Source organism: Lagopus muta, chromosome 8 (genome assembly GCF_023343835.1).
Source record: "Lagopus muta isolate bLagMut1 chromosome 8, bLagMut1 primary, whole genome shotgun sequence".
In the NCBI taxonomy this organism is placed as follows: Eukaryota; Metazoa; Chordata; class Aves; order Galliformes; family Phasianidae; genus Lagopus; species Lagopus muta.
The window spans coordinates 17,430,537-17,455,369 of record NC_064440.1 but is presented as its reverse complement, the minus strand read 5'-3'; the positions used below and the strand labels follow the sequence as shown (position 1 = coordinate 17,455,369).

The 24,833-nt window shown below is 38.4% G+C and overlaps 1 protein-coding gene across 8 annotated transcripts in view; it reads left to right on the top strand.

The window, feature by feature from the left end:
• Window positions 1-573: 573 nt before the first annotated feature.
• Window positions 574-24,833, top strand: part of LOC125696589 (sodium channel protein type 1 subunit alpha) — a 170,025-nt gene continuing 145,765 nt past the window's right edge. For 6 of the 8 annotated variants that reach the window (XM_048952403.1, XM_048952396.1, XM_048952409.1 and 3 more), the window contains exons 1-3: window positions 3,238-3,341; window positions 23,409-23,732; window positions 24,579-24,697. In XM_048952403.1, coding sequence (XP_048808360.1) covers window positions 23,460-23,732; window positions 24,579-24,697 — 392 coding nt within the window. In that variant the 5' untranslated portion in view covers window positions 3,238-3,341; window positions 23,409-23,459. Of the gene's footprint in view, window positions 659-3,233; window positions 3,346-23,408; window positions 23,733-24,578; window positions 24,698-24,833 lie in introns of those variants that run through there. The other 2 variants (XM_048952398.1, XM_048952397.1) reach the window with 2 other exon arrangements.

The window sequence follows — 24,833 nt, the reverse complement described above, 5'->3', positions numbered from 1 at the left end:
CCAGTTGCAGAGGAAGTGACAAAGCAAACAGCAGCTGGCCCCTTCGTTTATTAGCAATGCTGGGAAGCGAGGTGGGGGAAGCAAGGGAGGACCAGAAGCCGTTGAATTTCTTCTCTCAGTTAAGTGAATAATATTCACTGGCCACATTACTGAATGATGCCTTTTCCACTAAAGACTTATTGAAAGACTCATGAGAACTAGGTGCACTCCTTGGATGCTATCACTTGAAAAGCTTGCAGTTTATTTTTCAGGTGAATAGAATCTTAAGGATTTGCAACATTTCTTTTTTTTTAATTATTATTTCTTCTGTTGCCTCATTGTCATTTATCCCGTGAACAGTATAAGGCCTCATGCTAAGACAACCTATTAACAAAAAAAAAAAAAAAAAAAAAAAAAAAAAAAGCATGAAAATGTATATTTGTAAGGAGCTTCTCAGTCAAGCTTTCCTGTTGTGATTCTAATGCATGCATATTATGCAAATTGAAACATTCTCTACTTGTGATATGACACACGTCTATTCTCATCCATCTATTTTTCATCATGTACATTAGAGAGAAGCCTCGTCCTACTTCCACTGTCACAACTGCCCTTCCAAGAAGTGAAGGTCACTGTAAGAGCTGCTGGCTTTTTCACCTGCCTGTGCAGTACGTGCGAACAGGTGAGTCCACTGTTGCCAGATTACCATCTCCATCTACAGGCATACACTACCAAGACAACTAGGCTAGCATCTGGGCTTTCCTCACCCTGAAAGAGTGTCCATAAACACCCCAGAGAAGAATCTGCTTGTTGTATAACCACTTCCAAAAATAATTTGACATTCTTAGGGACAAATTCTTGGGCCAACTGTTCTGGTAGATAATAAACCCCCTTAAACATAGCCTTGTTTTTTCATTCATATTTTCTACTACTTACTAGCTACTTTGCTAACTTCAAATTCTCTTTCTTTTCTGTTGATTTATACACGGTGTTTTTTGATGTTTAGGAGAAGCTGTAATTTCACTCTTGGTGATATTCTCTCTGTAGTGGAGAGCTTCTAACTTCCAGCCAATGATATTTTGAAGGACTCTTCAGTGAGTTACTTTGTTCTTTCTAAGTGGGGAATTCAGGGAGAAATCTAACATGGACTTCTTTTGCCTAGAGAGAGAGAAATCAGAAGTCTGTAGTTACAAGGACAAAACTGGAATTTAAAAAGCAACACAGTGCTGAAGGATGTGTTTAAAATGTGATCCCAGGTAATACGATGTCCATGTATGTGGGGGTACCTTCTGTTGTGTATCAGTGTACTGCAGAAAGTTAATGTGTTCCTGGTAAACACCGTGTTTCTTAGGTGGTAATGCAATAATACTCTTTGTTGCTCAGCCTCACCTTGAGCATCGGGTGCTGTTTTGGGCACCACAATATAAAAAAGAGATAAAATTATTAGAGAGCACCGAAAGGATGACTACAAAGATGGTGAAGAGTCTAGAGGGTAAAATGCACGTGGAGTAGCTGAGGTCCCTGGGTGTGTTCAGCCCAGAGCAGAGGAGCTGAGGGGAAGCCTCATAGCAGCTGCAGCTCCTTGCAGGGAGCAGAGGGGTAGCACTGAGCTCTGCTCTGTGTGACAGTGACAGCGCCTGAGGGAATGGAGATGTGTCAGGGGAGGGATGGGTATGTGTTGGGAAAAGATTCTTCACCAAAAGGTGGTGGGCGTAGAGCAGCTGCCCAGGGCTGTGGACATGGCCCTGAGCTTTCGAGGAATCTTTGGACAATACTGTCAGTATTATGGTTTGATTTTTGGGTGCTCGTGTGTGTGGCTGGGACTCAGTGATCTTTGTGGGTCCCTTCCAATAGGGTTACTGTGATTCCAAGAAATGTACTGATTATGAAGCAATACCCACATTGAACACTCGGGGGTGCTGCGACTTCAACTATTGCAATTCACCCTTCAGAATCGGTTTTATTGCATCTGATAAAGTCTGTCACATGCTGATTAGCTATTCCACTTAGAATCCTTTCTCTTGTATAAGAACACCACATCCATGTGGGAAAGCTTTTGAGTGGCCTGTTTTAACATAATATAACAAATGACTTATTTTAGTATTCTGTGTTCTAAGTAAATACATTGGTTCTATAAAGTGCAGTAATTTTTAAATGCATTGTTGCTATTAGCCAACTCCATAATCATCCCTATATGGAATATCAGGCTTTTCCTGCCTCAAAGACAAACATGACTCTGTTGGAGGCTCTGCAGGGCTGGGGAGTGGGTATCAAATCCAGCATAACCTGGAGAAATGCCCAAGCATGCCAGAGAAACACATGACCCGTTATCCATCCTAAAATGGTAAGAGGACAGCACTCTTTCAGCACCTCTTTCCTTCCATTATCTTATGCCCATAATGGATTAGAAGCAAGTAAATATGAGTGCAGAAAACAGATCACATCTCTAAACATTTTCAAACTTACTTTTGTGGTGTTTGTGTGTTTTGGTAGCTCCTAAGAAATCTATTTCCAAAGAGATCTATTTCCAAAGAAGGATTGCTATCACCTGGATTATTACTCTGTTGTGAAAGGCAAATGCAAAACTTGTACTGTCTGAACATCAAAACCATTTTATGTTGTCCTTGTGTGCTTGGAAGCAGCAGAGATTTTAAGATACTTCCAGTGACTTCAGGTGGATTTAGCCCATGAGCAGTTTGTGACCACAGATAAAAACAACAGCTGTAAGTAGTCCATGCAGTCCTTCGGAGAGTTCCCGAGGGCATTAACTGGGGCAATAAGTGCAGTGCATGCAGGCCATGGCTGGAGGCCTTCAGAAATATAAGCCACAATGTTGAAAGTGCCACGGAGTCCAGGTGGGTGGATAAGTTAAATGTTTTGCTGTGGGCTTGGTTGTAGCCAGCACCTAGGCTTTAGATGCACGTTTTAAGAAGTCGAGCTGTAGGGACTCAGCCCAGCGCTCCCAGACGCCCACCCAGCCCTGAAGCCTGCAGCTAGCAGAGCGCCCCCTGCCGTCCGCCCCCGAGCAGCGCCCAACCGCGAGGCCGGTTTCCCGCCCTCCGCGGCCGCCGCGAGTCTCGACTAAGGCGGGCGCGGCCGCCGGCTTCCCACGGCACCCCGAGGCTTTTGAGATCTCCTGCTATCCCCAGTGATACTTCCCCCGTCCTCCTCGGGCGAAACCGGTCCTTCCCTCGGGCCCCGCCTCGTCCTTGGCCTCCGCCAGGGGGCGCGGCGGCGGCGGCCGCGGCTCTTCCCTCAGGCGGGGCCGGGCGGGGCTCCGCGGAGCTGAGGGCTCGAGGCGAGGTACGGGGCGACCGGCGGCCGCGTAGCACTGAGGAGGAACACCTACCTGTGGCATGGGAGAAGTGAGTGAGTAGCTGCTTTCCGGGCTGCTTAGCGGGGTTTCGTCGGGACTTTGCTCTCTCGGTGCTGCTCTCGAGCTCCTGGCCCTCTGGTGACCCTCTGGTCTCGGCGGTGAGGGCGGCTGGAGTGCTGAGGGCTTTATGCCGCCGCATGAAGCTCTTCTGTTCCCCATCGCCTTGATATTCGGCTCTTTCTTTTCTTCTTTCCTTCTCTTCCTCCCCTTCCTTCCCTTCTCTCCCTTCTTTCACCCCCTCCTTCCCTCTTTAAACATTAATTGGCATAACCCTTTGAGGAGCTGTTTTACCCACACATATCAGGGTCTTTCAGTCATCAGCTTGTTAAATTCGCTCTCCATGCATGCGCCTAGCAAAGAAACCTCTGCTCAGCCCATGCCACCCCTGAGGTCCTGCTTGGTGTCTCTGTGCCCCACAGAACGTACATTCCTCTTAATTGTCCATGAAAGATACATTATGATGTGGAGGTGGAGCAGGGTGAGCTATGGGGGCAGGATTTTGCTGTCTGCTCTCATGTTCCCCTGGTTGCTAAGCAGTAGTGACCACATTTGTGGGAAGATCGAAAAAGTGCATGGCGGACAGCAAGCAACAGGAATAGCTACAAAGGGCACCAGCATGTTGCCACATCTGGCAGTCTTACTGGTGGGGAGTTCACATAGTAAATCAGAACCTGATGCATTCTTTGCTCTTAGGCACTGTGTTACCTTAACCCTACACTTTTGGCATTCCATCTTGTGCTTCAGAGGGAGCAAGGTGGTTTTGTTTCTATAGACGTGGTAATGGTGCAGAAATACTCCATGCATTCCAAACAAAGGGTACTACTTCAACCATAAAGTGTCTTGTTCAGAAAATAAACGTGGGCACAGCCCTTATGTGGCATGTGTTTGTTTAGTGAGAAGTCATGTACGGGAAAGATTTTCCTCCAGAAAATAAGTGTCAATACGCTTTTCCCCTACGTATGTATGCCTACATATATAGTGTGTCTTTTTTACCAACATGTCTTGTTTCTGGGATGCATTAAAAACACTTTTAATTTGGGTGCAATGGAAAAAGCAAAGTGCAGTAGTGGAAGTAAAATTATGGTTTTTATTCCAATGAAGCTTGTTTAGAGCAAATACGTATGCATGAGGGTTAGGAAAATAAAGAAAATAAACAAACTTTAACACTTTGAAGATGAATTTATGTCATGATGTGTTTATCATCTGATATATAACAAAACAGCACTATTATGGTGTGGGTTTTCATATAGAATGAAAGGTAATTTTGATACTGCCATTTTTATGTGAGTATTAGGTGATAAATGTTCTATCTGGACTGAAGATCTTTTTATTAGGATCTGATCGGTTGCACTGTTGTTCAACTAGCTGTTGGACACAAATAGAAAGTCATCATACTGCGTGTTGGGCGTCAGGGCTCCTTGGTGGTCCTGATGGGAAAGGGTGTGTCATGGTGGGGAGGTAGAGCCCAGCCATGGCATCATGCATGGAGCCTTGGGGCAGGTGGAAGCAGGCACTGGGTGCTACCCAGTTTGCCCACTGCCAGGCTGATTGTCAGGCAGGCAGAGTGGTTTTAGGTCATTGCAGCCTTGCTCTGCCTCTTTCACCTATGTATGTTAGGGATTTAAGAAGAGAATTTCATCTAGGCTCTTGTTTTTTACCTCTTTCTTACGTATTTTTAAAAATATTGTGAACTTAATAATCTTTTGAAGATATATAGTTAAGTTTATGTGAAGATCAGTTTATGAAAATGCAAGATGTGAGTGAGGCTAATGCATTAATAGATACTTCCATATGATTCCTAAGAAACACAAAACAAGAGTTTCCCTCTTCGTTCTCAGAACATGATTTAGTATTTGCAGCTGAAGTTTGGCAGAGAGAAATGGAAATCAGTGAAATGGATTTTATTGATTTTTAATTACACTCATTAAAAGAAATGCAAAGTGTAGATAAATAGTATGGGACATGAACAAATTACTGGGCTTCTTAATCAATTTTGTTAATTTCAGGCTTTATTTCCAGCTGTACAGTATTGATATGGACATTTTCCTCTTCGGAAAGAGGAAAATTAAAATTTTATTTTAATACTCATTTATTTTGTTTGAAGTAAAGAGGAATCTTTGATGTAATGTAGAAAAGATGGTAAATATGACGCACTTTTTCATGTAAGCATTTATTAATAATACATTGTTACTACTAATAAGCAGTGATAGTGTGGAGAAGACATTCCGCTTTATTCCAGTGCAAAGAAACATGTGCTTGGGCCCAATCCTTTAAGCACGTGTCCTCCTCTATTTTTTTATTGGGGCATTGAGTTGGATGCCTAGTAATACAGCATGTCCTTTGGGAGTGCATACGTGCATACAGTGCAGAACACACAGAGCGGAGGCTGGTATAATTTAATTTTCAAAAAGATTTTTCTCTTCTGTTGAAGTAAATTGTAGGCTCAGCCCAGGACAAGACCGTATTTATCAATAATAATCAGAGATGTCATGCTCCTTAGGGAGAGTTGAGTCATTCTTATTGTTGAACACATCAACCAGCACAACCACTCGAGTCCAGGAGTAAATTTCCATTAATTATCTGGCTTCTGTTGTTAAGGCTTTTGTCACTGCTAACTATTTTATTTCCAGGCAGGAGATAAACTCATTCTTGCATTTCCAACTACAGGTTGTGTATTCTCGTGCTATGTAATAAGTTCAATAATGTATCTTAAAATCTTGGGAGAATTCCACTGTAGAAATTGAGCAGCAATGCAGAAGTTGAAGTGAAAAGCTAAACCATCTTGCATGTTGTTGTTGTGTTCTGGAAAAAAGAAAAAAACAATGGAAGTTTGAATGCATTTTGATAAACTTAATACAGTTATTTCAATAGAAATTCTGTCCAAATTGGACTTACTGGCTGGATGAAATTTTCTTGCCTGGAGTTCAACAAGTTAAATAGAGAGAAGCAGCAAAATCTCTTGGAGTAAATGCACTTGTGTGATGTATCTCTGACACATTTTAAATGTCAGTGCCCTGTTCATTTACACTTTTAGTTGATTCTCTTGGCTTATCGTTCTGTTGTTGAGTTATTGACATGTAGATCTATTTTATTTTTGCGTTAGCCTGAAGCAGTGTCTTTTGAAGAAGATGCTTTTGGAATGTTATCCTGAACTTTTGGATATAAAATTCTTATTTAAAATTTCTCAGAGAGGCTGACCTGACTTGTGGAGAGGCACAAGGTATCCCTTTGTGCCCTCGCAGTGATCTCTGCTTCTGCGCGGGTGCTGGAGACATATTCACTGGGAGCAGTTCTCTGCACGCAGGGGCAGCGCAGGTACGGGAACCGGTGCTGCTGCCCGACATCCTTGCCTGGATAAATATCTGATGCTGTTGATAGTGCACCCACAGCAGCATGTAATTTCTGGGAGCTTTTGTCTTTCCTGTGGGTACTCCTTAAGAGACCGCCAAGACTTGCTGCCTAAGTTGCTGGAAATGACAAGGCAAGCCTTCTCGCCATTTGATTCACCATTTGGCTTTGTGTCTGAACAACTCTAATTTACCGTACAAATGGTCTTGGTATGGAAGTGAGTACATAATAAAATTGAGAAAGTATTAACAAGAAGAATAAAAAAATAGACTGAATCTTGAAACCCACTTGGATCTCATTCTAAGATGATAATAATTCCGTGCTGTTGCAGGTACCGATTTATGTTCTACAGTGCAGTTGCAAAGTGTGCTTTAAGTACGCCATTTGAAATCTGACTGTGTTCATAAATACACCTCCAAATTTCCCAAATGTATGATGCATCTCTTGAAATATTTACAGCATTCTTGGGAATTGTTTTGCCTAAATGTTTTTCTTGTGTGTAAATAATTTCTGTATCGGCAGATAGGCCATGGCAGGTTCTGTAAGACTGTGTCTTCTCCTTCGTGCTGCCTTTACAAAGTTTTTCTTCTTTCTAGAGCATCTCGCCCCTCATTTTCTTCTCTTAGCCATCCCTGTGTCTCCACCTCTTCCTCCTCGCCCATGTGTTGCCTGCGCCCATGTTGATGCCTTCTTTCCTGGGCTAGACAGCGTTGTGCAACTCATGGGGTGACAGTTAGCCATGTGTGTAGAAGAAGTTGATATTTGAACTGATAGCAGCCAGGAAGGAGCTTTTTGTTTCTAGTACGAAAATGCTTCATTAGCATGTGTGCACTTGTTGGCTGTCTGGCTCTATCAAGTAACATGCAAGCCTATTATAATAGCAAGAAGTGTATCTTCCGGGATTCTGGCCAGCCAGTAGGGAAATGTTTGACTTGGAGATCAACCATCTAGTAGGGAGTTAGGCTTATTTGCCCTAAATTCATCTGTGGGTTCGGGGGTTATACGTTTTCTTGGCCTTGAGGCCAGCAGGTGATGTTGTGCTGATCCTGCTTAGCTCCTGTGTCTTCATCTCTCTTCTAGCTGGGAGCTCTTCTTTTCAGCAAGGTCTGCAGTCAAGCAGGAAAACTCAAAAGAATTGAAATAAAGTTAGTGATTTGGAGACGCACAGTATCTTCAGAATTTTAAATCTATATAGTCAAATTAACAGAGGCAGAGGAAAGCACCATCTGTTGTGTACCTGCAACCTGTATGAATGCTTTGCAACATTCTGTTGTAAAACTTCTACTTCGCTGCAAGTTTAACTGGATTTATTTTCTGATCTGCAGGATGTTTTAAATTTTTTTTTCTTCCTAGCTTGATAGTCAGGGTCATTATCCTGGAGCTGGTTAGATGCTTCTTGTCTTGGTTACCTTTATATATTTACAGGTCAGCTGAAGAAAGAGGAAGCAGAGAATGAGGCTCTGAAAACAGTCAGTGAGGTAATCCATATTGATGAAAATCTTGGGTAGAGTCATTGCTTAGGTATGTATGGACATAGGAGGAATGGTGGGGAAGAAGAAACTTCATATTTAGAGTCACCTCATTTCAAGGGGCCATGTAGGTGACAGGCTTCTTGCCAGTCCATCACAGCCTGATAGGTCTTTATTTAGAGATCACACATTCAGTGCAGTCAGAAGGAGCTGGTCCAGGAACATGACCATTCACTTGTTAGGAGACAGCAATTTTCATGGTTTGAACTACCATTCAAACAATGGGGGGTGGAAGGGGGAAAGGAAGGAAAAGAAAGCATAAGAGCCAAGAGACAAGTGATGCACAGTGCAATTGCTCACCATCAGCCAGTGGATGCGCGGCCATCCCTGAGCAAAGGCAGCTCCCAGCATCTTGGCCAGCTCCCTCAGTTTTGTTGCTGGCTCTGTCGCCATAAGGTAAGGGATGCCCTTTCAGGCAGGTTGGGTCAATGTCCTGGTTGTGTCCCCTTCCAGCTGTTTGTGCACCCTCAGCCTCCTCACTGGCAAGACACCGTGATATGAAGCAATGCCCTTCACTTTGTGCAGACTGAAATGGTGCATTAGCAACACAATTCCCACCGTAAATCCAAAACAGGGCACCATACCAGCTGCTAGGAAGAAAGTTAACTCTGTCCCAGCTGGAAATAGGAAACCCATTAAGGTCATTTAGGAAACAATAGGCTTCATCTTTTATACCACATTTTAAAAGAAAAATATATTCTTTAATTTAAATTTGAATTCAATATTCGTAAGTCCTGTAAATTTTTTTGCATGTGTATAACTGGTGTCATTTTTAGAAGGATTTACTCTATTTTCACAAGTTAAAAAGATTGTATTGCTTTTTATAAAAAGCAAAATCTCAGCTTATTCTTAGATTTCTCAGTTGTGACCCAGCACTTCATTGATAACATGACCATCAGTTTCAGCCGGGAAAAGATGTTTCAGAATTAGTGACACCTGGAAGGAACTGAAAAATACAGAATTAACTAAAAGCAATGAGAATTGTGAACTTTGTAGATCTTTATATTCTTAAAAACTTAAATCAATTTTATTTCTTTCAAGTGATGTATGAATATACAAGTCATTTTTTTGTTTTGTAAGATAGCTGTTGTGTAGGTGTCATCTAAAGCTTTGATGGTGTAGATACTCATAGTTGATACTTAATGATGTTTCAGAGATGATATTTAAAGATATTGTGTAGCAGTTTCTGCAGCTTAAAAAAGATTGTTTTGGTAATCAGATGAATTGAATGAAAGTCCATTTGTCCGGCGCACAAAATAACCATGATCACTTATTTTGTAATTCTTTCCTGCACTCTCCTTCCATCTCCCGATCCCTAGAGGCATGTTTTATTTTCATCTTGTGTCGCTGTCCTTTCGCTGAATCCAAGCATAATTCTGTCCTTCCATGCAGTGGTAATGTACTTCATCGATGATGAAATAGAATAAAGGAGTGACTTCTAGAGGTTTTGCTGCACGAAGCAGATGCTGTATTTGTGACAATATGTGATCACTAGCAAAGTATATGTGTTGTTTTGTTACTAATCCACCATGTTGCTTTTCTATTTAGGCATAAGAGTTGGGCAAGGAGTTACAAAAATGAGTGGCTCTTGTTTTCAGATGTGGGAAGTTCATTTAACTTTCATTAAAGTCTTCAGATGCCCCCTTTTTTGAGAAGCTCTGTCTATAATCAGAACAGAGTGCCGAAATTACCCCAACTTTGTGCTTTTCATCCTTTTTACTGCTTTTCTACCCTGATGTGAGATCTTTTTGATGCACTTTCTGCAGTGTAACACTTTACATACTTATTCTGGATTTCTTTAGTTGGACGTAGGGCCAAATGGGCCAGTGGCCCTAAGACATGAATTACTGGCTAATAATTGTGAGACGCAATCCTCCCACTTTTGGAGGAATGGGTCAAATGACTATCTTGTCCTTTGTAAGTAATTTAAGAGATGTAGATGTGTTTACTGGCAAGTGAGGATTGTGTGCTTTTAAGTGCCTTCTGGAGGCAGATGAACTTTTAATTATAGGGATTGAAAAATGTAATTGATTTTCTAAGAGTGATACTTAGCATTGTTTGGGGTGGCTCTTTATGCCTTTCCTTCTAGTTTCTTCTGTAGTGTGATTTTTCTGTAGTATGATTTTCCCCAAAATTATAACATTCTGTTCATACTGATTCTTTACTTATACTTTTAGAATGCCGAGAATGAATTTGAAGATATTTGGAAGCTTTTTTTTTTTTTCTTCAAGTTCATAGTCATGTTATTTTGCTAAGCTCTAACATATACACACCTAAAAGATTCAAGAAAGCAAGGGGAAGAGAATGCAGGCACAGACTAATAGCCTATTCCCTTCTCCTGATGAGTACTTCATTAAATTATTTATTCCTACTGTATGACTGAGGAGGAAGGAACATGGAAGATTTTACAAATGGGTGTAATTCCACAGTGCTTATAAAGCACAGCGGATCTGGTGGTCTGGTCTGAAATGGCTGCTTTCTTTTAGTCTGAAAAAAAGGGCAGAGAGTTACACTAAAAACAAATATCAAAAACCAAACAAAAAATGAAGCCCTGTTCTCTGTATTGTTTGTTTATTTTTTAATAATTGTATTTAATGAATGTCTTACAGTTCAGCTCTGATTATATTGTGGTTGTGCAATGTAATGGCTGCTTTCTGCCAGTTTTCAGCAAATGCATGGGAACTGTTCGTTTCAAGCTGTTACCTCGCTCCGGGTTGTTGCACAGTCATCTGCTGTGAGTTACTGCCGACCTCGTCAGATTTTTACTTTATTTTTCCATTGAAGGCTGTGATGAATGTCTTGACCTAGCTAGTCTTACTTTTCTTTTGGTGGTTCGCATTGCCAAATTATGGCTTTCATCAGTTTATTTGAAATCTTCTATGAATAAATGATTCTCAGAATGATGCTAAGTGCCCACGTGTGTGTGTGTAGAAGGGCTGTGAACCTTTGGGTTCAAGTCAGGGAAAATTGGTGATTCCAAGCAAATAGGTTTTGTGATTTCTGAATAAATATGATTGACAGACACTTTTTCTGTGGCTTTTCTCTTCCAGCAAATGGCACACTCTGATAATGCAGTGCAAACTAGGTGAATTTTTTGATATGCATCTAATGCAATGATTGCAAATATTTTTTTTCCCCAGAAATTATCAAGTTTCAGATCAGTAAAACAAGCAACTTTTTCTCCTTAGTTTCAGTCATTTAATTACAAGGTGAAGCACATTTGGGAAAATATGGGTATTTTCATAAGAATATGAAGTGAAAAAAAAAATATTTTTTTTTTATTTTGTCAGTGACCGGAAGAGTGAATTGCACAGGAACACTGCATTTATCACTGCCTGCAGCTTTTAATGAAATAGCTCATAGAAATAATCCTTTTATCATTACCCATCAAGAATCTTTTATGGCTGCTGAAAGTTTAGTTTCCTGTTGCTTGTGGAAGGAACATCCTTTAATTTAGACTTTGAACCATACAAGTTGGCTGCAAAATAGAATTCCCTGGTTTGCTGATAGAAGCTAATGCTTCATTAATAACTATAAGTATTTCAGTATTTATCAACCTCTCAGTGCAGTATATGTCTTTTATTACTGCCTCTAGTTCATGCTTTAGTTGGCAGTTGGTATCATTCATTGATCCTTGGCTTTGAAACCCTTGATTTAAATGTGGAGAACAAAATGTTTTTAGCGACAGGCAAATAATTGTAAAATTAAATTACTAAATTACTTCCTCAGATTTGCATTTCCTTTTTCATCCAGCAGATTCTGTTGTTTCATTTAGAGAATACTGCCGTATCTATTTTTAGTCATCTTTTCCCCTGCAGGCTCTGGGGTACCATAACTTTGGGGTATGGTTTTAAAGTAACTTAAACTTGTTTTGTGTTGGCTGTAATTGTTGCTTTTATAGGGACGACTGGAAGAGAGGAATAGTTTTTCCAAAGGAAGTAAATAAGAAAAGTAAATTAAAACATGTGACTTGTTTCCAGCTTCAAAGCCTTCAGTTGTGTAAGATTTGTATGGTTTTCTGTAGTGGCAGAAGGTTTACTGTTATATGCCTGCCAGATGGATGCATTTTCAGATAAACTTCAATGTCAGTCTGTCCAACACTAAGAACTCAGGTTAAATAGAAATCATTTGGAAAGGGGGTTGAGTAACGACATCCTTCAGAAAATTCAAGCTCCAGAATCTTGGCCTCTCTTCTGTGGTTTCCCATCATGGTGCTAAGTCGTCTAGCTTGTTTTTTTCATTCCTTCTCATGCTGTCCCATTCACTGGTATGTATACAGTGAACTTTACCAATATGTTTGACAGCTGCATCCCCTGCAGCATCGCAGCGCTGCATTTTCGTTGTTTAATTGCATAATTGGCATTGAACTCTCATCTCAATTTTACATTCTTAATCTGCTTGAGAAGGTTTTTAATGGATGTCATGAGTAAATACTTTTTTTCTGATTCTAACAAAAGTTCAATAATATACTGGAGGTGCTAAATTCTTTTTAAATGAGAATGTCTTTCCATACATCTCTGATATGATGTCTATTGATGATATTATCCTTTTTCAGGGCATTTGCATGAAGATGTATAAGCACCGGTTAAAATGGGTTTGTGAATTTTGCCTCTGTATCATTTCAATCCAAGCCAGGTTTTACCAATCACCTCCAGCCTGTATTGATTTTCAGAACAGCAGCTGAGGCTCTAGAAAATTAGACAGGCACAAAAAGTAGACTCAGATTACACTAATGAGCCCATTAAGGGAGGGACAGGGAGCCTGTCTGACCAGAATGAAGAACTGAAATGTCTGGTTGCACTGCTTGCTGTATTTCTTTTGCAGCCTATAGCCAATTTTTAGCACTTATACTGGGGGAAGGGGGGACAAGGGGTTTGGTGAGAAGGAGGGAGGAAGGCAAAGAAGTAATGCTTCCTCTCACACACCCCTTTGTCTTTAAAAAAAAAAAAGAAAGAAAAAGAAAAAAAGAAAAAAAGGCTTATTCTTTCCTTGTATTTAAGGGAGAAAACCTGAAGTGGTTTGTGTTGCTGGCTGTAAAGCTTCTAATGTGGCAAGGTGTGCAGACCTCAAACAGGTTTCACAAAGCACACTTTCTTTATGTAATCTTTTATATACATCACTTCATTTCTGCTATCTCTAATCCTTTTGCAGAACATCTCATTTTAGTACATGGGAAATCAAAGTGCAACAAAATTGATTTTAAAATCGTCTTTAAAATGCCTAGTAAAAATTCCATCACTGGTATTGCAGTGTAACGAGTAACAGCAAATGAACTTCATGATTGCTTTACAGTCTCAGTAGTTTTGACTAAATGGAAAATTGTGTCTTGTAATATAGGTAGAAAAATTTGCTTTGCTCCCGTGGTTTAAAGGAAACAAATACATTTTGAGATTGCTGGTGGATTAAAAGCCATTATCTATATGTCTATGTAAATTTAAAGAGTAGGATTCAATTGTTCATGTCCATTTAAAATGGAGTAAACAATAGACATGGGGTTAGCAACATGTTATCAACTTGTATCTTGTTAGATTTTGTTACATTTTCTCTCCCTTTTGAATTTTTCTAGAGGATTTTCCTAATTAAAAAAAAGTCTTCCCTTTTTTAAACCTTGACTTGGTGTGGCTTAAAGAATACATTCTTTTTTAGTTCCTAATTCTTCATTCGTGCTGTTTAGTTCCTAATTCTTCATTCTTGCTGATTAGGAGGGGAACTTTCAGCTGCAGTTACGTAAGAGCTGCAGTGGTTAAATATCATTTATTGCTGCTGTTTCGCATGCGTGTCTCATGTTAGTGATGGACCAACGCTTGAACTGAAACGTGGGAAGGAATTTGAGAACAGAGCAGCAAAAGGTACAGAACGTGTTCTAGAATGCCATCTGGTTCAACACAACTCGGAGAGCTGGTGAGGCACATAGTGCTGAATGCAAGTGAGGAGTTAGAAAGGTTGGTTTGTGATGGATTGATGATTTAATGAGGCACCTCGGGACATCCTGAGAAGATGCTGTGGAGAATAAGGAGGAGCAACCTGAAGCAGACCCCATGAGCTTACAGGTTTCTGAGTGTAAGACATGTAAGGAGGTTAACCTCATTCTGAGCTGGAGTGTAGACTATCTCACTTCCAGAGGGGCCTCTCAACCTAGTTTCTTTCTGACTTCTCTAAAGGTATTTTGCATAACTGATTATAAATACAATACCAAGGATTTATCAGAAGCAGGCATATCTTTTTGTGTAGCTGCGGCTGAAATTGTCTTCTACTTCAAACAACTCATTTTCACACAGTTGGTGGTAACTCGGAGAAATACTTTCTGTGTTTTTGAAACCCTCGTGGGTGGTGTTGATGCAGTCATTCCGTGGGACTTCAACACATTGATTTTAATCCTATAGAAGTAAGACATTCAAAGTCATTTTATTTTTAATTTGGTTTAAATCAGGAAAGTTATTGGAATGGTGATACAGATAGTTTGAGCCACGTAATGGTCTAAAGTCTAATATACAGGAAACGCTATGCTTTTATGCTCTGAAATGAATCACTCAGAGGTGTCTCTGTGCTGTTTGAGCATTGTGTACAAGGTTTGAGTGATTTCTGTGGAGTATTCTGTTAGCTTGGCATTTGGATTTCTGTTGCTTTCTTTGTAAGACTTAAGCTGGTGAAAAATCCCACACATGTGGATGCATGCGCTTTCTCTGCTGTGCATAGTGCTTATGTACTCTGAAATATGTGCATGTGATTTATTACCACCTGAACAAAAACTGTGTAGGTGTACTCATCTGTTGTTGAAGCCATCTTTATTAGAAAGTATATTGAAAGAATATTGACAGAATATGTTTTAATGGATCGGCAATGGGTCCACTCTGGAAATGTCAGCTCTGAGCTATAAAAAGTTGAAGGAGACTTTACCTTCTTTACTTCCCAGGTCTAAAATGCTTTAACTTGCAGCAAAAACAGTCTGTTGGGTGTGGAGGTTCCCCACAATGAACAGAAGGCTCAGCCTTCTACAATTTTCCCAAATAGCTCCTTTAATGAAATAAATAATTTGTGTGGCATTTTAGTTCTGTTCAAAGCTTGCCTCTTTTTGTGTAATGTGTTTTTATCAAACGATTGATAAGAACAGCCAGCAGCAAGTTTAGATTGTCTTCCAGGGTCACAGGCTGTAGATCTGTAGATGTTTGTACCAGGATAGTAGATTTTAGCAATGTGAGGAGCATGTGTCTTTTATAAACAGATGCAAGAACAGCTGTCTTCTTTAATTAACTCTGTGGACCCCGATGACCTGGCAATGATTCATGGAAAAAGGTTTGGTTATAAAAAGACGAAGCCATTAGCATTCTTTTTATAACAAGGAAACAGCAGTTGGTCAACAAAATAGGCGTTGTTTATTGTAATAGTCTTGCCATACAGTAGTTAACCCAATATATAATAAATATTAACTCAAAATGCCCTTTTGTTTCCAGAGTCAATGCAGATAGTTGAGATCAGTTCACTTGCTTTCATTCTTTGCTGCATGTTTGTGCTGTGGCCTGACTTCTTCTAGATCTACCTTTTGCTGAGTTCTTCTTTCTCAGGGCAGACTCTTGTAGAAAGACAACTGCTTGCTTGTTTGCATATAGATATGAAGTTCCAGGTACTGAAGGCAAAAAAAGCCTTTTGTACTGCTGAAGGAAAACAAAATGTGAGTAATTTTGAGAAAGGCCTATTTTAGGGGACATCAAGTCCTTTGGTGAAAAGCCATATATGATCATAAGATTTGATGTTTCATGTATCATTGCTTTTTGCTACAAGACCAGAGAATTCATAACTGTATGAATGTATAGGAATTTTATATGCTAGAAGAACTGTGCATTCCTTTCTCAAAGCTTTTTAAAATAATAGAGTTGTAATTCTTTTTGATACAGCTCACTAGAATCAAAGCTCTTAATGAAGTGGAGATTTCAGAACTTTCCTGGTTTTACTCGCATTTTACTGAAAGGCTGACCAATGCCAAAACGTTTCTGATGTTCAGCTTCTTTCCAGACAGTTTTGGGGAGAGCCTCTGACTTGGTGCCTTTATTCACAGCCCTGAGTTTTGGGAGATTTCATTTCAAATTTGTCCTGTAAAGTAGTCCTAGACACAGGACTAGTAGAGTAGCTGTTTTTTCTTAGGTTTTCTTTTCACAAAATAAAAGTGACCAAACTTTTCTGACAACACTGCAGTTTGCACAGAGATTTAAAAAATATTTTGGATTTTGTACTCAGGATGAATGTACTAAATGCGGCGTGGCTGCAGTTTTGCCAGACTTCTAGCAGGTGAATATAAGCAGTAAGCTGAACGGTATGAAGTGTCCACATTATTTTGAAGTTTGTATTTTATACATGCAAAAAGCCATCTTTATTGAACACATCCTTCTCCAGGCTCCTAATATGCAATGTTAAAAAATCCTATCCTTGTTTTATGTGCAATTGTAATGCAGAGCAAATTCACTTCTTGTAAATGTTGTCATTTTTCCATTAGCTCAGAAAAGTTATGGTACTTATTCTTTTGACAATGTAACTTCTAAGTATCACTTGTAGATACATGTTTGCTCATAGTAACAAAGACTACTTAGGAGACTGTAACCTCTTTAAACATAGCTGAGGTGGTGGTCTTTTGTTTTTTGTTGGTTTTTGTTGTTTTTTTTTTTAAATCTCTTTCAAGTATTTCTGGAAGTTGTGAGTTGATAAAACTAATTTAACATTAGTCATGTAACATAATGTGGTAACATAATCATGTACCATAATGCTTATTCTGCTGTGCTAGAAAGCAGAGCAGCTGAGCACCTTCCAATAAGTAGTCCATTCTGCAAGGATTACCTGCATAGCCAGGTTTTGCTATTATGTTAAAAGCTTCAGTTTTCATATATGCTAAATCAAATAAGAATTCCTGCTTTAAGAACTTGTACTGTATTATGAGTGCTTAGTTGGCTGTAAAGTAGCATTAGACAGATGCTAAGGGAGTGCGTGAACTTGAAAGAAACATTTTCCAATGTTCAGTAGAGTAGTTTCTGGATTTCTCTGTACACATATGTGAGTACACATATAAGCTCTCATTCTTTGGATCTGAGTCCTACTCAGGACCACACAGATTTTTCAATATCTCTTTTGAAAAGAAAAATAGTAAAGCTCATGTTTTACTTACTGCTTTGTCTCTATCATGAAATGATTCTAGGCAGTCTTCTAACTCTTCATGCAGGATGTTTCATTGACATCACTTGCTTTGCAACTTTTATATACTGATGGATTGCATAACTCATGAGTACCAGACCAATGGGAGACAAAACAGCATGATACAGAGTTCTTTGAGCACAAGAGCAGGTGATGATGTCATGACTGTGACCTGCAAGGATTTTGTAAATGTCTGGGTTTCTTACAGGCAGAACACTTGAGAGAAGTTTGCCTATTCTTCACATTTTGTTTTCAGGCTACGTGCTTTTCTTTTTCTGCTGGCATTCATTTGGTGCAGGTGAAATAGGATGCAGATTGCTTCTGAAAATTTAATCTACAAGTACTGTACTTCCTAATTTTCTGAGTGCATTGTTTATTGACTTCTTGGAATCACTCTCGGCAAATCTGATGCAAGAGAAATCTAAGTGTGCAAAGCAACTTGCAGTGCTGTCACGGCCATTTGTCTTCTGCTTGTTTGCTGACCGTGTATCTTTTGAGCACTTGTTCTGTAAGTTAGACCAGAGCAAGTAGTTCTGAAAACCTTCCTTTCTATTGGAGGTGTTCCTGTTTTAAGCATGTTTTTATTTCTTCCTTTAAATTTGAATGCCTAAAAAAAACCCAACACATTTCTTTTTAAACATCCTGCTAAATCAGCCTTTTTCATCTGAAACTTTCCAAGAATAAAAGTTATCTTTCATTATAAGGAACATCTGTTGATGCAAAGACTTGTAGGATTTAAATGATTTCTGGATTAAATACATTTTGGGTTACAATTGGGGGAATCTGGCAGTTGTATTCTGACGAGACCTTATAGCTATTTAGTATCTGAGTAGTGTGTTCAGTTTTGTAACTGGAAACAATTATTTTATAAGAAGTGCTCAGTGTGAAGAACATAAATGAATCCTGCATAGTGGTTGCCTCTCCTTTCTACTCTCTTTCAGCTGACGAACGTGGAAAACTAACCACTGAGCAAGCACCATGATTATTTGAAAAGAAATATAGAAGGGTATTGCTTCATAGCTCCATCTCCAAGCAGCTACTCTGAAATTATACAGTGTCCATGGAGATATTGAATTTATCTTTTTATTTTAAATAGATCTTAAAGCAAGGAGTTAGATGCATATTCATTTACATCCACAGATTGAAATTGTATTTAAAACTTTGACGATTGTCTCTATTGAGAATTTAAACAGAAAATTGATTAAAAATGACAAAGGTAAGTTTGTAATGTAAATGTCTTGATGTCTTTGTTCTCAGAAAAGAAAAGTCTTTGGGGGCAAAGGTCACTCAGCATCCTTTATGAGGTTTCCAATGCAAAACACTGATAAAGTCCCATTATACCAGTTTATGGACTGGTATACAGATAATTCATAAACACAACAGCAAGCTGAAGAGAACTGAGAATAAAAAGAACAAACACGGTAATAAAACTTTGCAAGATAGAGCACCAGGATTTGCAAAAGCAGATCTGTCTTACAAAATAACACAGATGCAAAAGCTGTAAAAATCTGTGTTTCGGAAATAAAATTACAGCAGTCATGCATATTACTTCCAGAACTTCCCAGAAGTTCAGTCTGTCTTCAGAAGGTGTTTGTTTACAGAGTCTTTGAGATTAATCTCATGAACAAGCTGCAGGGGAAGAAACAACTTTTAAATGAAGAGCATGGCAAATTGTTTTGTTTAATACAAGTTGTCCAAGTCAGTCTTACTGCGGTGTCACTATAATCTTCTAGAAGAACAAAGGATGAAATGTGCAAAAGGTTTAATTTATTCAGTCTGAGAACTATTAATAATTCAGAAATGTTTCAGTTCTTGATGGTTAGGGTCATAAATGGATGAATAGTGTATGTACTATTAGTGTCTGCACAGGAAATTCTTTGAGAAGGAAGAATACTAGATTTTTAATTGCTGATTAGAGCTGATGCTTTCTAGATTAAACCATTTTCCTAATAAATTTCTGGGTTTCTATTATAGCCAGCTTCTTGTTTTGCTGACTGAGAACAATACTGAAGATTTAAAATAGATTTAAAAACAGTTTCCTTTCTTTAGCAAATGTGACAGTCTCAAGTCTGCATTATGGTGTACAAAAATACAGTAGTTAATAATGTAAGTCACAGTTTACACAGTTGGTCAACCTGGAAACAACCACATTCTTTCATGCACGCAGATGCACAAAACAAAGAGCCTAACAAAGCACATGTATGTAGGTTTGCTGATGACTCATCAAGTTTGATCGTTTGCCAAATTGAATTTCAGTGTACATCATCACCAGACTATCATGGTAGCAGCTTCTTATTTTTAATTAATTTTTCTTTTTTTTCCCTTAATTTACTTAAGAGATTTACGTGGTTATTGAGAGTTAGTAATTTAGCCAGCCTTCTTTAGTATGCTGTTTTTTGTTTGTTTTAACTTAAGTAGCACTGTGATATGTATCAGAGTAATAATAAGATTCAGAGAACATCGAAAATAGTACTGTAAAAATCCATTGTAGTTTTATGGAATATGGAGTGGTATGAGCAGATGAGTTGTTTTGAACTGTGGGAAAAAAAAAAAAGAAGATGCTTGTCCTTTGTCTGTATGGGAAATGTATTTCCCTGATTCTGACATTTAGATGCTGTGCGGTTTGCATGCAAGTTTGAATGTTATCTTTATAGGTGTTAAACATTTTTAGATGCCTACTGAAAATATAAACAATCTATTCATGCTTCTCTTTTAGTCCAGCGAGTTTGGACTCAAAATTTCAAACTTCAGAATGTAAAATAACATGGGACTAGGCTTAAATTTAACTTGATGAGGAATATATTACAGGAGAAGAGTAATAAGTGCAGGTACTGTCTCTAAAATAACATAAATGTAACCAGGATGCTTTTTTCTTATATGTATTAAACTTGTGTTTCCAAAGATTTTTTTTTTTCTCATTCAATTGTATTCCTTTAGAAATACATTGTTAGCATTTCTGTAGTGATGTCATTGGATAGTTCCTCAACCAGAGACATTTCTTCTAGTGCTAGATAGACAGACAGTAATATGCAGCAGTTGTCTTTAATACTTCATTTGTATTATGCTTTTTCTATCCTGTGTGCTGAGAGTACTTCCAGTCAGGTTTACATGCACAATAGAATCATGCTGTATTAGGAGCATGTTCATTAATGGTTAGCTGAAAAAACTGTTTGTTTTTTTTTTTTCCCACGAGTGGCTTTTTTTTTTTTTTTTTTTTTTTCCCTTGGTGGAGAGTGGAGGTTTGAGTAGGGAAAAGCTGGTTTTCTTTTTCTTCTTTTTCTTCTTTCCTTTTTATTTTGTTTCTTTTTCTCCAGAACTCAAATTCTTTCTTCTTTTTCTGATTTCATTTACTACCTCTTTATGGATAGAGTAATACAGTAGCCATCAAGGTTGCAGAAAAAAATAAGAGAACATTTAAATCATGAAATCAATCCATGATCGAGTCACTGTGAGAAAATAGGGCCACTGAACTGTAACTCCAGATGTGTTTAACATGGGGGAGGGTGTTTTTTCCAAGCCTGGGTTGTGATTAGACTGCTAGGACAAATCACTAATAGAAAAGTTTGCTGTCATATGTTAGAAAATACCCTTCTTTATGTTAGAACTGGGATGTGCTTCAGTCTTTGACTTTTGTGTCATTAGAGAGAAATGCTGGAGTTTGTGTTAACCATGAGGATACTGCTTAAGCACTGCTGACTGAACCACTGGAATATCAGTATGCAAGAATCATAGAATCATAGAATGGCCTGGGTTGAAAAGGATCACAATGATCCTCTGGTTTCAACCTCCCTGCCACAGGCAGGGTTGCCAGCCACTAGGGCAGGCTGCCCAGAGCCACATCCAGCCTTCCTTCCAGAAGAGAGAGTGGTTTTCAGTCTGACAATGTCAGTAACAAGTCAGAAAAACTGCCATAAGGCTATACTGGTATTTGATAAAACAAGCAGTCTTGAACTTTTAGTTTTACACAATATAGGCTTCTAAAGAGTAAATTTAGCCTAAATACGTAGACAAAGATACGTTAGTGACATTTTTCCTGCACAAATTCAATAAAAACTAGCTTCTGTGGTCATACTCAACCTTCTAGCCTGCATTCATAACATTTAATAGAAACAGCTGTTTTAAGAATACATCCAAATAGCTGGCTGGATGTTATGGTAGATAACCTGCTTTACTCTACAAGTTTCTCCTCTTCTTAAATATTTCTTTCTTCCTGTTTGGTTTTTGAAGAGAATCATCATAGCATAAAGTTGCATAAATATTTCTTAACCAACTAAGGATGCCCCTTCGTTTTTCAGGCACAGCAGACTGGTGTATAAACAGTATTAACTGTAGTTTTCACCTCTCAATGTAGAAAAAGTAAACAACAAGTGTAGTATTGATTAATATAGGGAGTTCCATATAGGAAGTTTTAAATCAATAAATAACAGAGATATTTAAAAAAAAAAAAAAAAAAAAAAAGGAACTAAATGTATCATATAACAATAGCATTATTTCTAGTTCTTAAGTAAGAATGGAGATTATGGAGAAGGGTCCTGTTATCCCTCCTGTGAGACAGATCTTGACTTTTTCACTGGTGCGTAGACGGATATTCTCTGGGTACTTGAAGCCACAGACATCATCCAGCTTCTGAAGAAAAAGTTCCATCTGAGATACAGCTAGTTTCAATCAAAAGATTGCAAGGCAGGTCTTCGCTTGCGTGCATGCTAGGATTTGGGAAGGTTTCACTGGAGGAGGTCAAACAGCAGTCAAAGACCTTCTGTTTGAGAATGGTGAATCTTTTGCCCCTCATCAGCAGAGGGGCATTCAGGAGCAGGTGGATGTCACCCATAGGAAAATTATGTGGAGAGCCTGCTGTTATGAGCTTACCCATCTCCTTATTCCCCCACTCATTTTGTTCTCCACCTCATCAAAAGGGAGCAGCTGGCTGATCACCTGGTAGTCAGCAAAGATCAACCCACTGCAATTTCTTAATTTTGTTGAAGTGTTGACAAAGACTACAGCAGTGATGAATGTCACCAAGGGGGACTTGATTCCATTTTGTTTCTGTTTAGAAAATCAGTTCATCCTGAAGTAATTGCACTCATGGGTATTAATGTGCTCACTGTAGAAAATAGGAAGCTAGTAAAAAGTAATCTATTGAAAATGTATTGTTTCTTGTAATTTAATAAGTGTATTATTTTAGGCTTTTTTTTGAAAATCTATTTAGCCTAAGAGAGAGCACTGTGACTTTCTATAGTCTGCTTTTTGTTTTTTTTGTTTTTTTTTTTTTTAAATCTAAAACCCTTCATCCTTAGTACTTTCTTAATTAAGGAGCATAACACTACTGAAGTTAATGCTGAAAATCAAGAAGATGCAAGTCAGGAAACCTGCGGAGGGAAGAACTAAACCTCAGTCCAGTTGCTTTCTGTTTGTGCACATGGCTTTAATATAATGTACATTTATGTATATCCGTCTAATAAAGCAGTAGTTTAGCAAGTATGATGTAAACCACCAGATGGAGTAGTGTTTCCATGAGAAATTCAGAGTATAGCAAGGATGTGTTTTGTTTTGTTTCTCGTAACATATATTGCAAGTGCAATTACAGAGATACTAGTTTTTTTTATAAATCTGCGTGTTGGAACTGGTAACTGCTCTCTTCAGTGCTTGCATGTTAAAGAGCACCTTTCTTAGCTTTTCACCATGAGGTGTGGTTTAGTTTTCACCTTGAGGCTAGGGCAAGTGAGAATGTTTTTTTCCTTTTTTAATGATATTTGTGTTAACCTGAGATGACAGATAAGTTGCATGCAAATGTGATGATTTCTTCTCCTTTTGTACTATTTTTTTAATATCCTAAACTTTATCTATTTGCCATGTTGTTCCTTTACAAAAGCTAAAGCAGCTAATTTTCTATTATGCTTGTACAGCATTTTAGGAATAGAAAAGAGGCAGGTGGCAATTATGCCTGAAAACTTATATTTGGTGATTTTCTTTCTTTTGTTTGTTTTTCCCTCACACTCTTCTAGGATCTTCTTGCACAAGAGCCTAAAAGTATTTAAAGTTTACAGAATGAAAAGATGGCACAGGCAATGCTGGTACCACCAGGATCTGACTGCTTCTTCTATTTCACCAAAGAGTCTCTTGCAGCTATTGAAAAACGTATTGCTGATGAAAAGTCTAATCGTGATAAAGATGAGCACAAAGATGATGTTGGTCATGAAGAAGTTCAGCCCACGCCAAATAATGACTTGGAGGCAGGAAAGACGCTGCCATTTATTTATGGTGATATTCCTCCAGAAATGGTATCTGAGCCCCTGGAGGACTTGGATCCATATTATATCAATAAAAAAGTAAGCATTTATTAATATTCTAATTAGACTACACCTATTGAACTATAAAATGGTAAATGCTGTTTTTTGAGGTAGTCGGGAGTCCTAGGGAAAGCGCTGTTTGTAGGTTGGTTGGTTGTTTTTTTGGAAAGAACTTCACTTTTATTCTCTGATGATGATGTTTTGGCCTAGTGGATTATGAACACAATTAGATGTATTTTAATCTCTTGAAATCTGATGCAGTGCTGAAGCATTTGAAAACAACTTCTCTGTCTGGTTATTCTATTCCTGGGGTTTCAAAGCAATATATTCAGTACTGAGATGTAGCTGAGGAGACTAATTTATATTTTTGTAAAAATCAACCCAGTTAATGCAATATTTTTCTTTCTGTATAGAAAACAGAAAGTTTCAGTGTTAAACCGGCTTATTAGCAGATATTTGCCTTTTGGGAGAACAATAATAAAATATAGGTCAACTTAAGTTTCCATTAGAGAGCAGTTTGATTGTTTTCTAGTCCAAATAAAAAATGGTTGAGTTAATGGTACTAGAAATATTTTGCAGACAAAATAGGCAGTAAAGCCTTTAAAAGCCCGGGATATATAATCTCAGAAGCAGTTTTATAGGTGCTGAAGTGATTAAACAGCTGCGGTTAAATGTCCAAAAATGGTTAACTATGTGCTGTGTTTTGCATTGCCAGGTTGATTTGAAGTGCATGTAATAGAGTTGGATGCATTTTTAATGTTTTAAAAGGATGATATTTTGGTTGAATTTTTCACTTATTTACATTTCCTGGAAAATATTGAAATGCAGAATTTTGTGTCCCTAATTTCCTATTTTTCTCTCCCCTCCCCATCTTTCTTTTTAAAGACATTTATAGTATTGAATAAAGGGAAGACAATCTTCAGGTTCAGTGCCACATCTGCCTTGTACCTTTTATCTCCTTTCAATGTTATTAGAAGAGTAGCTATTAAGATTTTAGTTCATTCATATCCTTTTCTTTTTTTTTTTTTAATTGCTGATCTTTTGAAATATTTTGTAATTCTCATTGTAGTACTTTAATGTGTTCCTGCCTTTAATTCTTTGTCTCAGAATGAAGCAAAGCTAGCTCATAGAAATGGTGGT